Raw genomic sequence first — 18,985 nt, 5'->3', positions numbered from 1 at the left:
TGTTTCTTTTTGGATTTGTTTAAAAAAAATTTTTTTATATTAATCTATATTTTGTTTTTTGTGGGAATGTCACTGGCCCATAAAGGGGTGACATGTCCTAGTATGTTATGCATTAAAAGCATGTATTCACGTTAAATTTTGTTAAACGTCAATCAGATGTATTTGGTGGAAAATTATTATTATTATCTGAAAAGGAAAAAATGATGATTATATAATATATATTTTTCGGTATATTTTTTATTATTAAAGTTTTAAAATTCTTAAAAAAAATTCTTTTTGAAATTAATAAATTACGATATTTTTATGATATTATAATTAGTAGATTTTCAATTTTTGATGATTTTTATCAATTAATAAAGTGAACAAAAATTTGATTTGAAGTGTATATTCTTTCTACAATCTATATTACGATACGTGTAAACTTACCAAATGTAAAATGTGCCCAAAAAGTATTATATCAGTTTCAAAATCTTCAAGTTCCAATTTAAACCGACATTTGATTGTAATGTTAATTATTTTATTTTATATAATATAACAATTAAAATCATTAAATTTGAAGAAAAAATGCATTTGAGGTTATTGGACCCCACAATAACGATAGTTATTTTAAAATTAAAAATAAATTAGTGGCCTAAATTATGGTCAACTATTGATAGACGCATTATTCAATGGGATTAATAAAAAGTATTGAACCTATCATTATCAAACAAATTAATTACATATATTTTATTTTTTTTAAAGATTTGAAAATATATTGTTTTTTCTGCAATTATATAATCCAATATTTAAGTTTCAATGGCCATGGATAAAACTTCCACAGAACGAACCTATAATAAATAAACTTACAGCGTTATTGAAAAAATGCAATGAAAACCCTAGAAAAGATAATGCAAAAACTGTTAATTTCGAGATATCCCTTTTTTGACGAGTTTGTAAAAGATGGATTGGAGGAGGATATATCTCAATTTTTTGAAGCAAAGGACAAAACAATAAATGTTTTTAATTAATTCCTAATGTTAAAAGAACTCTTTATTAAGTAAAATACCGCAATCCCCTCATCTGCCCCTGTAGAGCGCGTTTTTAGTATAGCTAATGCCGTATTGTCAAGTGTTCCTGTCTATCAGATAAAAATTTTGTAAACAATTATTAAAATTTTTAATAAGAAAAATTTTTTATAAATAAAAATATCTTTTTATTCGATATTATATTATATTTTATTTATAATTATATTATCAAAATAAAACTATATTATTTTTTAACATGGCTAATATATTGTATTAAAAAATATAAGACACTAATTAATATTAAATGAAATTTTAAAAAAAATTTCATAAAATTTTGAACGAACGTGAACGCGTTCCTTTTTTTTTGAAAATTGAATATGAACGCGTTCGATTTTTTTAGAAATGTTTACAGCACTATGTATTATTATTGTTAATATACTAATTATCGCATATAATGATTTCACAGTTTTTATTAAAATATATTATTCTTGAACGCCAATACCAATTATTTTTTCTCATAACATAAATATTTAATTTTTTTTTACCTATTAAAAATATTTTCACATTTTGCATTATGATTGATGTTTAGATTTCAAAATAAATTTAATCGAAAAAATCCTCTATATCAATATTGGGATTCAAAAGTTCTTGTCCAAAAGGAGCGATGTCGGTTCCATTCAATATCAAATTTTCGATAGTTTCTTCGAGCCCTGTCTCTCCAATCAAAATAGCTCCCCTGATATAAAGCGGTCCATTTAAATTAATGGACCCAATGGCTTGGCTTATATCATCGGTCTTAGAATCAATCGCTTCTAAAATGGCAGTTTCATCTTCGCAGAATTTTAGTCGAGACTCCCTGCTGCGCGATAAAACTAATTCGATGTACTGATCGGACTCGATTCTAAACATAAATTCGATGCCCGTTTGATTGGCCTGTTGTACTTTAGATTTATGAGATTTAAAATCGTGATATTGGTCAGAGAGTATTGGGTTAAAATGGCCTAGCAGAATTACCTTTTGATCAAAAAAACGGGTTGTGTGGGTAAAAAGTTCGAAATAAAAGTCGTCCTTAAAATCGGTGTCGATATGATCTATCAAAAAATTATTTGTCTGATTTGGTTCCAACTTATTCGAAGGATCTAAAAAAAAATTTAAATGTATATAAATATAAATATATTGGACTCCAAAATAATTAAATAATTTATCAAATATTTCGATAAATCAAAAAAAAATTAAAATAGGCTCAAACCTACAAATATTATTCTCCGTTGGGCGTTAATTTTTATGTAATTTTAATAAACGTTGAATAATATTTTGTTTGTTTTTTTCAAAATTTATTTTGTATAATTATTATTTGAGTAACTAAAGTTAGAGTATAAGTAGTGTTCTCAACCATAAAATTTATTTTTCGCGGTGAAGTAAACTAACTATGGTGTATTTTTCACTGCGAATTCGCATTAACTATGAATGTAGTGTTGATTAGACAGTAGATAATCTTTAAAATAATTTTAATTATATGGTTGAATATCATTTTCTAGAATAAAAATGATATCATTTAAAAACACTACCATAGTAAATAATTAGTCAAGGTTTAAAAATATAAATTTAGCGCAAAATATGGTGTTTTTTTATTATTAAATAAAAATAAATATGATATAAAAAAAGACAAATATATTTCAAATTATCAAACAAAGCGTCATCGATGAAATAAACACCGTCCGACGGGGAGAATCAAAATAAATTTCCTAGTATGTTTTATTTATTTTATATATTTGTGTTTCAAAAATATAAAAAACTTGTCATATTTTGAGCAGCTAAATAGCCCATGTGATACGCTTGATCCCATAATCTCATTTGAAACCAATTGGGAGAATAATTACTAGGATCAATAGAACAAACATCTCCAGCAGCGTAAACGTCAGCCAAATTGGTCATCATATGTTTATCTATGAGTATACCATTTAGATCCTTCGGGTTCAATTTTAGCTAATTTTGTTGTAATATTATGTATTTAAACTATAAAAGACTTTATAAATAGATAAATTTGAGTATCATATTTTTTATCAATTTGATAAAACATCCGCTAGTTTTATATTTTAGCTGGTAAGTTATATAAAAAAAATTTGGAATTAAGATAGTACATATTATTTGATTCTCAAATCTTAATTAATACCATTTGAATTGGATATAATAATAAAATAAGTTATATATATTTAGTAGTTTGGGCGAGTAATCTGCATCAAGCCTAATTTTTCAAACCTGAACCGGTTCGAAATTTTTTTTAAAAAGTTTTGCCGGTCTTGCCCGATTACGAATTTATTTAAATATAGAAATTTATTATTTTTTTAAATTATAATTTAAATTTTTTTAAAAATTATTACAACCAAAATAAAAGATATATATCATATGGCGTCTAGCTTCTACAAATAAAATTAAATAATTATATTTTACATAAAAAATTTTGGCCCCTTTTTTGATATAATATGATTCAACATAAAATTGATAAATTTAAATGTTTTAGAAAAATGCCAAGGCATGGCCCGACCTAATTTTTCCAAAAATAGGCCGGACCTAACCCGAACCCCATTTGTTTGTGCGGGGTAGAATTAGGGCCCGGGTCTACTTTCAGATCTCTAGTTTGGGCACGTTACTTAAGAAAATTTAGTAACACATGTAAAGTTAGAAAATGCTATTCATTACATAATTAAAGGTAAGAATAAATGAAAAAATGCGATAAAGAATTGTATTGTATTGATCCATTTTTTTGTAGTCTAAAATTTAAAAAAAACAGTAAAATATATAAACGGAAATTAGTTTATTAAAAATTTATTGTATAATTTATAAAACACAATCAAAGATTACTATTTTAATTTTAAGCATTTTATAAAAGGCCTAATTTTTCAATTAACGCATCATTTTCAATTATATTTTGACCTCAATTTATAGTTTTAAATTCACCTACTTCCACAATATAGTCGTCTTTCCCTGCTAAAATAATGACTTTTTCAAGGGCTACCATGATTTAAAAAAAATAGAAAACGAAATCAGTATATCTCACAACGATGAAATTTGAAAATGATAAAAATCCTGCTCCCTTTTTCTATTGGATTTTCTATTTTTCATTAATCAATAAACCAGTCAATTCAATTTTAAGCGTTTAATATATTTTTATTAAAAAAATTATTTTATTTTAAAAAAATGACAATGGTTACGTTACCCAGAAAAATATAACGGTTAAAGAAGCTCTTCGTTACATTTTCAAAGTGGGAGAAATATAAGAGCGTTACTTTATGTAACGTAAAGCAATTTGTAACCTTTTATCCCACCATTTTTTAAAAAAAATATAATCTTCGGCTACATCTTAGCAAGCAATTAACAAAAATATGCGAATACATAAATTTTGTAAAAATAATGTTTGTTTTATTGATGCGCGTAAAATGCTCGAATATTTACTAAAACACTCATGTCTGTTTATATTATTTACAGAAATTTGAGAAAATAAAATGCCCGAATATGCGCATCTTTAATTGCCAGGGAAGATATTAGGTTAATAATTGTTTTCAAAAATTTATTTTATTTATATATGTTATCGTCTTTTTCCAACTATAAATCATTTTTTAAGCGCGTTTTTAAAATTTAAAAACCTGATATTACCGGAAATGTATGCCGTCAGGTTTGGAATACCTACCCTATCAATTTCAGACAATTTTTTCATTAACTTTTAAACTTATTATAATTTATATTAAATTTTCCATATATTTTTTATGTAAATTATAAATAACTCAAAGGCTAACTACAAAATTGTTTTCATAAGATAGGTATTCCAAATATGATAGAATATATTTCCGGTAAAATCAGATTTTTAAATTTTAAAAAACACGCTCAAAAAAAAATTTTAAATTGTAAAAATAACACATTGCCGGAAAAAAATTGAAGCTAACATATACAGTTTTAGTTTAATAAAGACACCTTCTTAATATTATTTTATGCTACATTTTCAAGTTGTCCGATAATAAATATGAATGAATTAATTAACCTCCTATAATTAAAAATTTGGTGGGATTTGAATGTTTTGAAAATATGGTTATGAATAACATTATTTGTTTCGTATCCTTGAATAATGTAGGCCTAGTATAAAAAGTCTATCCTCAGAGAGGTTGGCATCAGACAAGACATCCATTCTTAAAACTCAAAGAAATGGCTAAACTAATGCAAATTTTTAGTGATAATGTTGTATTATTTAATCTAAAATTTTAATATAAATGGAATTTAATATGGACAGGTATCATTTTTTTTAAAAAAAACATTAATTAAACTGAATGAGTAAAATAATTTTTTATAATAATAAAAAAAATATAATAATTATTTCAAAATGTATTACAAACGTGATATTTTGGATTTTGAAAATATATTATTAATTACATTTGTGGGTTCAGTCTTAAATGTATTCGAATTTGGGATGACACCAGTGGCACTGATTATCAAATCACAAGCATACAATTGACCATTGGTTAGATGAACATTTAGTGGGAATCCCTCTTTTATTTTGTGAAAAAATAAATTATAATAAGAATTAGCTAGATCATTAAAAAAATCCTTACATAAAATTAGATTGGTAAAGGCAAAAAGTATTTTAAAAAAATCAAACTTCCTGTAATTTATGATGCTCCAATTATGATTTCTACTTAATATATTCACTAATTCATTTTTCTATAACACTTTTAATATATTATCATTCCAAGGTGTTGCATTAGATCCCCTGATAAATATTTATTAGAGGTTAGCATGCACCAGCCCAGGCCATTAAAATTGTTGAATTTTTTTCATGGTCCATAAGATAATTTTATAGAATTTTGTCTTGCACCATGTAATAATTTTTTAACCCTTTCGCGCCCATGGATAACTTTAATCATAATTTTTCAATAGTAATTTATATGCATTAAAAATGGTCACTGATAACTTTTGAAATCATATTTTTAATTTTTAATATTTGCTCTTTCATATTTTATCACTAACTCTTTTGTTTCATATGTTATATCCAGAGTTGGGCAGTACCGCGAATACTTGTATCTAAGATACAAGATTTTTTTGTATCTTGTACTCAGTATCTTATTGACATTTTTAATAAGATACTAGTATCTGTATCTAAGATCTTTTATTTTGAAAAGAATCTTGTATCTTTTTCATTTTCTTTAAAAAGATACAGATACAGATTCTTTTTTATATTCATGTTTAAAACATTTACACATCATATCACACAATCTAACTTTATTTTCTTCGTGAAATCTTGTATTATTTTCTTTATTTTTTCCTGCTATATTTTAAATATATTGATAACCAAAATTAGTTGGAAATTTTACAGATCACAAAGATAGATAGATTAAAAATAACAACACCAAAACTAAATAAGTAAAGGTTATATTTTATATGTAATATTTTTTAATTTGTAGAATGTTTAACATTTATAGTAGTGAAGATGAAATTATGGAGATAGGTTCTCCTGAATCAAATCCGAATCTTAAAATTCTAGATGGAAAATTTTATAAAGTAATTCATGTGAAAAAGGACAAGGTACAAGCCGAATGTCAAAATTGCACAAGTAAAAAAGTTATTAAAGGTTGAACAAACTCCTCTACAAACTTTGTTAAATTAATTAAAGTATATTATACATTTTTATTTTATAATTATTAACATAATAATACCTATACTTAAGTCCCTCTTAGATAATTGTTATTAAAAATTTTTATAGAAGATGGTTGATTATCAAATTAAAATCATTTTGGACATATAATTTTTAGAGGTGTACCGATACCACTTTTTGGAGGTCGATACGATCCTATATTCAATTGATATCAACCGTACCGATCCGACATCATATCTAATTTTGTATTCTGTAAAGATACCAATGGTTTTAATTTTTAATATACTTTTTATTAGTATAACATCTATAATTTAATTATACCATAACTTATGTCATTTAAATATATAATAATGACAGTTATAGTTTACATTCAATTCAATTGCAATTCTAAAAGTATATAAAATATTTTTATTGTTAAATCACTTTTATATAACAAGTAATAACATTAATCTTGTTGATTAGTCTTATATTTTAAATTTGAATATTTATTTATTTTTAAAATATATTAACGTTATATCATTTGAATATCTTAAATTATTTAAATTGATTGTTTAATATATTCAATTTACTTTGTTTGATATTTTTTGTACAAATAGATTGTGATAGAAAAAAGAAGTTAGTTAATAAAATTTAAATTTATATTACTAAAACAAATTTGCTTAACCTTACTTAAAATGGTGCCCCGATTACGGTGGTACGTTTCTTCGTTTTTTTAAAAAAAAATATATAATAAAAGTTTAAAAATAAAATTATATCCTTACCTTGAAAATAAAATAATCAAAGAATTTATCCGTTTTTTTTGGTCGATTTCTTTTGTAAAAATAAAAAGTAAAGGAATTACTTATCAAATTCGTCGTTCGATATTGGAGATGATAAAAGGACATATAAAATTTTTTTGACTTTTCTTTTCGATAGTTGAAAATTTTATCCAAATTTACAAAATTATAAATGGTAAAAAAAAAGAAAAGAAAATAAAATATATATATATATAAATAAAAAGAGTAATATGATAAAAAATAGTTTTTTCATCGGAATCTTTGCATTTCTACGTAATGATGTTTTGCTTATAATATACCTCTGTGCATAATTATCGATAAAATGTTGAAGGAAATTGGAGGTTGTAATGAATTCTCTTATGTCCGAAATAATAGAATGAATGAAATTTTCTTTTATTTTAAGTCCTTACGAAAAAAGATTGATACCTATATGTCTCTAAATGGGAAGCCCTATGTTTTTGATGAAAATAATTTCATTTTTATATCTTGTGCAATTACGGAATATTAAAATTTAAATATTAAAACTTAAATATCTTTACGCTTTGCATATTTAATGTACTACATTTATTGGACATAGAAAATTTTTTATTAGCTATTGTCCCTATATTACGTTATTTTGTAATTTTTCTCGCAATTATAAAAAAAAAAGTAAAAATTTTTTTTTACGCGCTTAGCAGATCACAGTTTATAGGTTATTAATAAAATTTTCTAACGATATTAAAGTAATATGAAATTCTTTGTGACGAATCAAGTTTAGATATTTATAGATAATTCAAATTAAAACGTAGTGGACTAAATCCTCTTTACGAATTAGAATTAAGTTTTTCACAGACAAATTATATTAAACTTAGTGGACTAAATCCTCTTTACGAATTTGAATTAGAATTTTTATAGATAAACTATTGAAACTTAGTAGACCACATTCTCTTGATTAAAATTAAATTTTTTTTAGACAACTTAAATTTGATTTTAATGGACTACAATGTTTTGCTTTTACGATTTTAAAAATTGAAAGTTTACTTTATTTAAATAAAATTTTATCATGGACGAAAAATAGAGACATATAGGTATCAATCATTTTTCGTAAGGACTTAAAATAAAAGAAAATTCCATTCATTCTATTATTTCGGACATTATAGAATTCATTACATCCTCCCATTTCCTTCAACATTTTATCGATAATTATGCACAGAGGTATATTATAAGCAAAACATCATTACGTAGAAATGCAAAGATTCCGATGAAAAAACTATTTTTTATCATATTACTCTTTTTATTTATATATATATATATATTTTATTTATTTTTTTTTACCATTTATAATTTTGTAAATTTGGATAAAATTTTGAACTATCGAAAAGAAAAGTCAAAAAAATTTTATATGTCCTTTTATCATCTCCAATATCGAACGACGAATTTGATAAGTAATTCCTTTACTTTTTATTTTTACAAAAGAAATCGACAAAAAAAACGGATAAATTCTTTGATTATTTTATTTTCAAGGTAAGGATATAATTTTAATTTTTAAACTTTTATTATATATTTTTTTTAAAAAAAACGAAGAAACGTCGTACGAGTACAAATATATTTATTTTCAAAATTTGATTATAATAAAAAATATATACAATAATAAAAAATGAATACTTTCAATCTAAAGATATTAAGATTATATTTACCCATATATCGATATTTTGTTATGATAAATTATTCCTGACCCCCCAAGACCTAGACCCGCCCTCTATCAGTGATTATTATTAATACAATAAAAAAATATTTAATTATCAACTTGTTTATTAAATCGTTACACGACACGACCCCGGGTCTGGACCTAGGGTCGGCCTGAGCACATAAAAGGATCGTAAATTTTACAAGCAAATTAAGAACACTAGACTCAAGTTCAGAGAACTATTTGTCCTCTAGTCGACAACTATATATTTTGTATTCACAACTCAAGTTGGAGGTCTAAATTAAAAAGTAAATAACAACATCTAATTTGAAATATTCGTCCTCTAGTCGACGACTCAAGTTTATAGAAATATTCGTCCTCTAGTTGACTCAACTAACTATATAATTATATTCACGAGTCACGACTCAAGTTGGAAGTCGAAAGTAGTAAAATACAATAACTATCTTAATTAATAATAATAGATCTGAAATATTCGTCCTCTAGTCGACGACTCATGTTCATAAAATATTCGTCCTCTAGTTGACGACTTAAGTTTATAAAATATTCGTCCTCTAGTCGACGACTCCATAGAAATATTCGTCCTCTAGTCGAATCAAATATATAATTATATTTACGAGTCACGACTCAAGTTGGAAGTCGAAAGTAGTAAAATACAAAAACTATCAAAATTAATATTAGATCTGAAATATTCGTCCTCTAGTCGACGACTCAAGTTCATAAAATATTTGTCCTCTAGTTGATGACTTGAGTTGTAGACATTATTAAACTTGAAGTAAGCTATTCAAATTAATTATTTTTTAAAATATTTTATTATTATTCTATATCTAAAAGAACTAAAAATATATCAGTATGTTAATTAAAAAATATATAATATAACAAATGTTTACAATCACGTTTAGTGAATAATAAGTAAATTAAAAATAACCAAAGTCGACTATGGTAATTGAAATAGTTAAATTATATCAAACATATCAATTAATAATATAAGATTAACTATTTAAATTTAAGATTAATTATTTAAATTTATTTAAATATATGATCAATCAACAAAACTCTTCCTTTATATTTATAAAAAAAAATTGGTCTGGGGCGCGGCCATCTTCATTCTCAAAATCGATAAAAATGTTTAGAAAAGTGTATAATATTTTCCCGAAAGGGGGCGTTTTTGTATAAAATTATATAATAATCAGTTTTTAATGGTTTTTTTTGGACTATTTGATATAATTTAAAGGATTATTATCTTGTAAGTGAAAATAACAATAAATGGGGCTTTCATTCAATTATACAAATTGTCTATCGATAAAAGAAATTCAATTTATTACTTTATTATAAAAATTTTTGCCCATATAACATATATTTAATGAATATTAATAAAATATATTCAACCAAGTTTATAGTTCTTGAATATATGAATCAGAATCTTGTTCATTTCATAGACGCCAAAAATAATATCAAAATTTTCTCTACTCAATTTTTTAAAATAATTTGATATTTTTAAAATATTACAAATATTAATTTATTATTATTATGAAATTATATACAAAATAAAAGTATTATCATAAAATAACCCAAAACAATATAAATATTGGATCGGATTTTCTAAAATCGGCATAGCCTTACTAAATTAGAATAACAATAAATAAGTGTTTCAATCAATAAAATAAATAAAAATTTTAAAATTGATTAACCCTTTCGCGCCCAGCGAGATCATTTGTCATTAAAATTTTTAATCAATTAATTTTTATATTTAAAGAAACTAATGGTTGGTACTTAGAGATATTAATTTATAAACCAATATTTATTATTTCGTATTTTATCATTAACCTGTCAAAATCATTATTTTATTATATCAAAATGTCAAAATCATTATTTAATTATATCAAAGTACAAGTATTTTTTGTTCATGGGAAATATTTAAAGCGCGAAAGGGTTTTAATAATTCAATAATACATGCTCACTGTATTAATTCATTTTTTAATTAATTTCTTGGTATTTTGATTTCCATCAACACCTAACCTCAAGCCTGAAAAAACTATAGACGAATATACAGTTAAAATTGTACAAGAATTTTATTGTATGGACGAAATAAGCAGAATTATGACAGGCAAGAAAGATTGCGTTTCGATTTTGACCAAAGACGGAAAAAAGAAGATTAATTTTAGATAATTTGAAAAAAATTTATATATTTTTTAAAGAAATGAGGCCTGATGTTAAAATTGGTTTTTCGAAATTCGCAAGCATTCGCCCAAAAATTGCATACTCGTTGAAGGTAGTGGTACACATGTATGTGATTGCAGCTACCACCAAAATTTTAAATTAATGATCATTGGATCAAATTTAACCAATGATATGTTGCCCTTTAAAACATACAACTTAATAATTTGAAATTCGTTTCAACCATCCAGTTATATGGGCAAATGTGATAATTGTCCAGGGTCAACACATTTACGCGATCAAATAGAAATATTGTTTCGTTCTAAGGACATCGAATTTATAACATACAAACAATGGCTATCCGTAGATAGAACCACTCTTGAAACAATAACCAAACCGTAGGTGAATTTATCAATGCCTTTTTAAAAAAAATGGAATCTTTATTACTCCATTTTTTTTATTTCAACGCAACAATCGTTGCATCAAAACAATCTAAAATTGAACTTAGACGAAGACCAATATTTAATTTTGTGATTTTTAAGAAAACTATAGCTTTATACTTCAGGATGAAGTACAAAATTATCATTGGAATAAGGCTCAATCCAATGTTTACTCTTTTGTTATATATTATAAAGATAATTTTGAATATTTGTTGCCTAAATTATGTAATGATATCCGAATCTTTGCAACACAATACAATAGCAATACATAATTTCAAAAAATCATTGGTGAATTCTTTAATTAATAAAATTTGTAGGCCAAATAAAATTTTTTATTTTCCGGTCCGCTGCAAAGTATAAAAATCGTAAAAATTTTATTAATATTTGCCATCATGAGATGGATTTCGGGGTAGAAGCGAAATGGCATTTTTCTTCTACAGCACACGGAAAAAGTGTTTGTGATGGGATTGGTGGCACTGTTAAAAGATTAGCCGCTAGAGCTAGTTTACAAGGCCTTACTCAAAGTATACATCATATGATTTGTACGAGATAGCTAAAGAAAATATTAATGTCATATATTTTGAATAGATGACCAAAATAAATTATGATTACGAAGATCTATGATTTTCAAAAACTAGATCTATACCTGGAACACACAAAATACACACCATGATTTCAACAGATCTACATCAATTTAAAAGTAAAATGTATTCCAATTCAATAGAAAGTACTATAGAATAGTTATCATTTAATGATGAAAGTATAATTATTGAACAAATATCAGGATACCTAACGTATCCTTATGATTCTAATTGGTGGTTAGCTTTGTTTTAGTGAAAAATCAAAAGCAGGAAGAAATATATAAAGTTTTTACACCCAACCGGACCTTCTAATTCCTTTACATTTCCAAGTATAGACGACACTCTTTGCTTGCCCAAATGCCATATATTAACATTAGTTTCACTGTTAAATGCTACTGGCCGTAGTTACACATTGTCGTCACAAGAAAGTAAATGTGCTACCGAAAAATTAGAATCTTTTGAAAGTGAGTTTAAATTTAAATTATATCAATTTTTTTAATATTTAGGGCGCCATATATGAAATGCACAAGATTCTGATTCATATATTGAAGAACTCGAAACTTAATTGAACATATTTTATTAATATTTATTAAATATATGTTATATGGGCAAAATTTTTTATAATAAATTATAAATAAAATAATAAATTGAATTTCTTTTAGCGATAGACAATTTCTATAATTGAATGAAAGCCCCATTTATTGTTATTTTCACTTACAAGATGAATAATCCTTTAAATTATATCAAATAGTCCAAAATAAACCATTAAAAACTGATTATTATATAATTTTATACAAAAACGCCCCCTTTCGGGAAAATATTTATACACTTTCATAAACATTTTTATCGATTTTGAGAATGAAGATGGCCGCGTCCCAGACCAATTTTTTTTTATAAATATAAAGGAAGAGTTTAATAATGTCTACTAAATTTTTTAAAAAATTGAAGGTCGTATTATTTCCAAAGAATCATTTTTAGTCCTTATATATTAAATAAAATGGCCGAAAATTGGAAAAAAAAATAAAAATTTTTTTTTATCTAAAAGTAGAATCTTTGTACGTAATTTGATATTAAATTTGTTATTTACAATTATGTAGTTTTTAAGATATGCCTAATTGAATGAAGGCAGATAATGGTAAAAATACGTCATTTTTGCCACTTTGAACCCTAATATCTTCAAAAATATAAATGTTAGGAGGCTAAAATTTTGGCTATTTCTTAGTTACATTGACCTTTCTTTGCTTACCAAATTTTAAAAAAATCGAAGGGGGTCGGCCGAATTGTGGTTGATTTGTCATGGAATGACCCTTATTTATTTATGATACAAGTAAAATTATATTATAGTATTTATCTACAAAATTTAAATTTAAAATGCATTAAAAAAAATTGTTATATATTTAATAATTAAATAATATAATGTTGTACATTATTTTCATATTTTTTATATATAATTAATGATTTTGCAAGAAATATATTAAAACAATTTGAAAAGAGATGTAAATGATATTTATATATATATGATATTACAAATGCAAGAATTAATAAGTCATACTAGAAAATAAAACTAATAATACATAAATATCACAAACAAGTAATGATAAATACTTATTAAAGATAATGAATAAAATAAAACTAGTATTATTTTTTTTAGAGATGCCATTTAGCCATATACTCCGAATATAAGCTATATTTAAAACAACACAAAAAATAACCTGCAAATTCTAATAAATCATGATTTAATTTTTTTTCTTATTTATACATTTTCAACTCCCATTAAATATACTACTCTCCCTTCCCTGTTTAAGCTATTAATACAAAAATTAATATTAAAATCCCTGGTTATTATAATTAATTCATCAATAAATATTTTATTAATTATTGCAAATATTCATTATTATATGTGTAATACTATGTTCTTCACAAATAAATAATAAAAATTGTATTTTATAAACTATTTTAATTTAATTGGTAATGAAGTATCTTGTATTTAAGATACTCTAATTAAGTAAAAGATACAAGTATCTTTTATCTTGTATCTTTTTGATATTTTAAACAAGATACTAGTATCTGTATCTAAGATTCATTTTTTTTATAAAGAATCTGTATCTGTATCTAGATTCTTTTTCCGGAGGACCTGCCCAACTCTGGTTATATCATATTATAGTTTTAAAAAATCAATTTTTTCTTACCATTTTCGTGCCAAAATTTTAAATCATATTTTCGGATATCAAAACTTGCTAAAAATATAAGTAATAATTTTATTAATATAATATATATATATATTAATATTTTTATACAAAAATTATCATCTTTTTAAACATTAGGTGCTGGAATTTGAGCATAATGCCATTTGGCATCAATGGTCATTCCTTATGCACTAAAATATTTTTTTATCAATAAATGGGAATTTTAGTCAAATTATTTAGAATATTTAGATTTAGGGTTAAAAAAGAAGTGGGGAGTGGGGGGGGGGGTAACCAGATTATATTTTGATAATAGTTAACTGTATTGATTATTTAATGTCTAATAGTTTTCTTGGATATAGGGAGAGGTCCTAATAAATATTTTATATATATAACTTGTAATAATATGAGATACTTTTTAATCACTATGCATTTAGATATGACTACACTTATCCCCGAGGGTGATATTTCTGAAGCTGATATAGAGAGCTCAGATGAAGAAGACAATTATTATCCTTTGCTAGGAGATGATTTGCCAACCTCATCTTATATTACAAATGAACTAGGTCTTGAATTGGAGGATATAATCGAAGATACTACTATAACTAAAATAAAAGATAACCCTCTTTGGTCTAAGAAAGACATTGGAAACATGAATACAGAATTTACTCCTATGGTGGAAATTCCTGAACCAGATTCAACTCCTCTAACCTATTTTCGTAAATTTTTGGACAACCAAATGATCAGCAATTTTGTATCAGAAACAAATATTTATTCCTTCCAATGTTGTGGAAAATCTATAAATACTGATAGCAATGAAATTGAAAAATTTATTGGAATACATTTGTATACTAGCTTAGTTAAGATGCCTTCTATACGGCAGTATTGGTCGGTTGAAACATCCATTCCACAAGTATCAGAAACTATGTCCCGCAATAGTTTTCTTTTGATCCGAAAATTTTTCCATATTAATAATAACAAAAGTATGGTAAATAGAGAAGATAAAGGTTACAACAAATTATTCAAAATTCAACCTTTCATATGCCAGCTAAAAAAAAATCAACTCAAAGAGAAGTTAGCTGTAGACGAATTCATAATTCCTTTCAAGGGGCGCTCTAAATTAAGGCAATACATTAAATCGAAGCCCCATAAATGGGGGATAAAAGTGTTTGCCCTATGTGGCTCTTCTGGATTTATGTATGATTTTGAAATATACCAGGGAAAGTCTACTAATATTATAAAATCATATTTAGGTATCAGTGAAGATATCGTACTTCGCCTGTCTGAAATAATACCATGAAATAAAAACCATAAATTATATATGGATAATTTTTTCCTCCTCATACCAATTTTTTATGATTCTTAAAAAAGGGATATTTGGTGTCCGGAACGGTAAGGTCTAATCGATTATCAGGATGCGCACTTAAAAACGATAAGGCTTTAAAAAAGGAAGGAAGAGGTGCTGTAGATTATAAAAGTGAAAAAAACGGTATTATTATCTGCAAATGGCAGGACAACAAAGCTGTTATTACAATATCTAATTTTATAGGTGTTTTACCTATGACCAAAATTAAACGATGGTCTGTATCGAACAAAACCTTTATAAATGTAATGCCCGCTATAATTAAAAACTATAATGAGGGAATTGGTGGAGTAGATCTTCGCGATATGCTGGTGGAGTTATATAGGACAGATATTAAATGGAAAAGATATTATATGCAAATGGTTTACCATTTATTGAATTCTTGTGTAATAAATGCATGGCTCCTTTATAGACGCCATATGAAAGCAAAATATCAAATTTATGACACTATTGGTATTTAAATCTCAAATAGCAAACTGATGCTAGCAGGAAAGGATAATAACAAGAAGACTGGAAGACCTTCCAGTATAATTGTAAAGAGAAGAAAAGCCATAAATATTGTCCCCATATCGGATATAAGATATGACCAAGTAGGTCATTTCCCAAAGCCCGTCAAGAATTATGTGTCAAAAGTGTAATATTTATTTATGTTTAAATAATAAACGAAATTGTTATTTGTCATTTCATATGAAATAAAATATTTTTTTAAATGAACTTGCATTTTGCCCATTGATGACATTTGGAATCATTGAATATTTTTTGATAGAAATACTCGAAATAAGTTTTTTTGATAAAAATGTGTTATTTGTGTCTATAATAAGTATCTCTTAAAAAAAAAATTTTTCATCGAAGGAAAAAAAGTCTGGTGCGAAAGGGTTAAAAAGGGAAAAATATATAAATAGTAAAAATTGTCCAGCCCAGCCTAAATATTTTTTGGTCGAGGGGCTTCCAATATGCCAACCTCTATTTTGTATATCTTTAACCATTATTGAGATATTCATAATTTTTGATAAAAATAGGAGAATTTTGTGCATTTAACCAGATTGTCTGATTGTTTACCATGTTTTTGGGAGGTTATATAAATGGAATCAATTTCTGTATTATAGACAATTTGAACATTAATAGGCTTATGTATGCATTTGCAGTCTATGTTGGAACCTTTCAATTCTAAATTGATATGCCAATTAGGACCTAAGGCACTACCAGGGATAATTTGCTCATGTTGAGATATAGTTCTGTCACCAGTGGGTGAGTATTTCTTATATTGATTTTTATAAAAATTATCTTATTAATTAAATCAATCTAATTAATTATTTCTTTTAATTAGTATACCTGATTTTTCATATTCTTCTTGATTTATATATTTTGATATAATATAATCAGAAGCTCCAGGACTTAAAAATTTTTTAGCAATACTTTCATCTTTTATGACCCAAATAATCTTTGTACAAATAAAATTAATTTTATTAAAATATCAAATAAAAACTATTAAACCATTTAGAAGATTTAAAAAATATATGTATAGTGATGAACTAATTTTAATTTATGCCAATACTAAATGTCATTACAATAATATATATTAATTGAAAATATAACCTGACAATCAACAATTTTGTAAACTAGTTCTGTTGCTATCCCACCATTTCCAATAATTAAAACACGTTTGGCATGCTTTAAAAAAATTTTTAATTCATGAACACTACTAGTATCTCTTAATGATATGATGTAAGAATTTGATAATTTATCAAATATATTTTTATCTATTAAATTGTTTTGAAGATAAATCTGAGGTGAAATTATATTAGGTTGGCTACCAGTACATATACATAATGATTTTAAGTATTTAAAGGTTTTATTAGAGGCTGTGGTAATCTTTATATTTTGAGTTAAATAAAACTATTAAGATATATACTGTTTTTTGAATATGATTGAAAATTAAGACAGAATCAATGATGATATCTATTCTATGGTGTTTAGATTTAAACTCTATATAGTTTTCTTCTACTACATCAAATGATTCTATATGTTTTGTTAACTAAAATAGATTATATTAATATATACAAATAATCTTACCTTCATAAAATTGCAAATTGTTTTTAATAAGGGGTGTGATGTTAGAATAAGAGTATTATATTTCTGAGATTCAATATATTCAGCACATGTCACACCTGCTATTCCACCACCAACTACAATAAAATCATAGATTTCCATTTTTTCTAAAATATTTTAAAAAGTTGTAATCCTTAATCAACCACAATATTTTCATTCTTAGAATAAGTATTTTATCAAATATTCATTCATTCATTCATTACCACGCCAGTGCAATTTCATCACCCACCAGGAGTTGTAGCGTGCACCATGTATATTCACTAGTATATAGATCCTATACATGATGTATACCCGTTTTATTATAGTGGACGGTACCACTATGTAGTCAGCTAGCATAGTAAAGAAGAGAGGAGTAAGAAAGAGGGGATCTATTAGTTCCGTTACCGGCAAAATAGTGTTAAGAATTGTAGCTAATATTAATAATAATGTACCTGACACCTGGTTAGATTTAAGAGATGGGGAAAAAAAAAATTTCTTAATGTTTGGTAAGTATATCCAACGCAATGTCTATAGAATCCATGTTATTCACTATTATCATTATTATATTGAGCCTGAAGATCGTTATCATTATCAATATTCACGGTTTTAAGATTATCATTGACTTCGTCAAAAATCATAATTCCTATTGCGCCAGAACATAAGTTGTCATTAGACTGGGGATAAGAGATTGGAAATAAGGCAGTGTGAGGAATAGTCTGATACGTCCACGATTCCTGCTCTAGTTTAAACCATATTTAAGCATGTATTGCAGATGTTCCTTTAAATGTTTCTTGTTTTTGCTGAGTGCAAGAAAATCTATAAACGTAAGATTGATCAAGTCCATGTCCTTCAGACATTTTGCCAGCCAATCGTATTTGGGGATTCTTCGCCTTCCATAATCCGGGGTCCACTCCATGGACGAAAATATCATATTATCTCGTGAATGTCTTAAGCAGTGGCCGAGTAATTCTAATCTCCTCAAAGGAATGAGTCTCTTGATAGGTAGGATGTCGCACCTGTTCCAGAGAGTTGTGTTTGGGGTGTTGTATGGATAGTAAGTTTTAGTGA

The 18,985-nt window shown here is 25.6% G+C and overlaps 1 protein-coding gene across 2 annotated transcripts; it reads right to left on the bottom strand.

The window, feature by feature from the left end:
• Nucleotides 1–1,456: 1,456 nt before the first annotated feature.
• On the bottom strand, nucleotides 1,457–18,506 carry LOC135922827 (pyridine nucleotide-disulfide oxidoreductase domain-containing protein 1-like). 2 transcript variants are annotated; one of them, XM_065457309.1, is made up of 10 exons: nucleotides 18,370–18,506; nucleotides 18,142–18,306; nucleotides 17,903–18,045; nucleotides 17,742–17,864; nucleotides 17,426–17,701; nucleotides 17,162–17,270; nucleotides 16,889–17,113; nucleotides 5,427–5,542; nucleotides 2,801–2,990; nucleotides 1,457–2,143 (listed from the first exon to the last, which is right to left on the bottom strand). In XM_065457309.1, the coding sequence occupies exons 2-10, from the start codon at nucleotides 18,272–18,274 to the stop codon at nucleotides 1,608–1,610; spliced, it is 1,851 nt and encodes a 616-aa protein (XP_065313381.1). In that variant the 5' UTR covers nucleotides 18,275–18,306; nucleotides 18,370–18,506; the 3' UTR covers nucleotides 1,457–1,607. The 2 variants fall into 2 exon arrangements, with proteins under 2 accessions (XP_065313381.1, XP_065313382.1); XM_065457310.1 differs by lacking the exon at nucleotides 18,370–18,506 and having other exon boundaries at nucleotides 1,459–2,143; nucleotides 17,426–17,500; nucleotides 18,142–18,358.
• Between the last annotated feature and the right edge of the window lie 479 nt (nucleotides 18,507–18,985).

Source organism: Gordionus sp. m RMFG-2023, chromosome 1, assembly GCF_954871325.1.
Source record: "Gordionus sp. m RMFG-2023 chromosome 1, tfGorSpeb1-WG-v2, whole genome shotgun sequence".
Taxonomy (NCBI): Eukaryota; Metazoa; Nematomorpha; class Gordioida; order Chordodea; family Parachordodidae; genus Gordionus; species Gordionus sp. m RMFG-2023.
The sequence above is the reverse complement of the archived record's forward strand: the minus strand, read 5'-3'. Positions and strand labels throughout refer to the sequence as shown.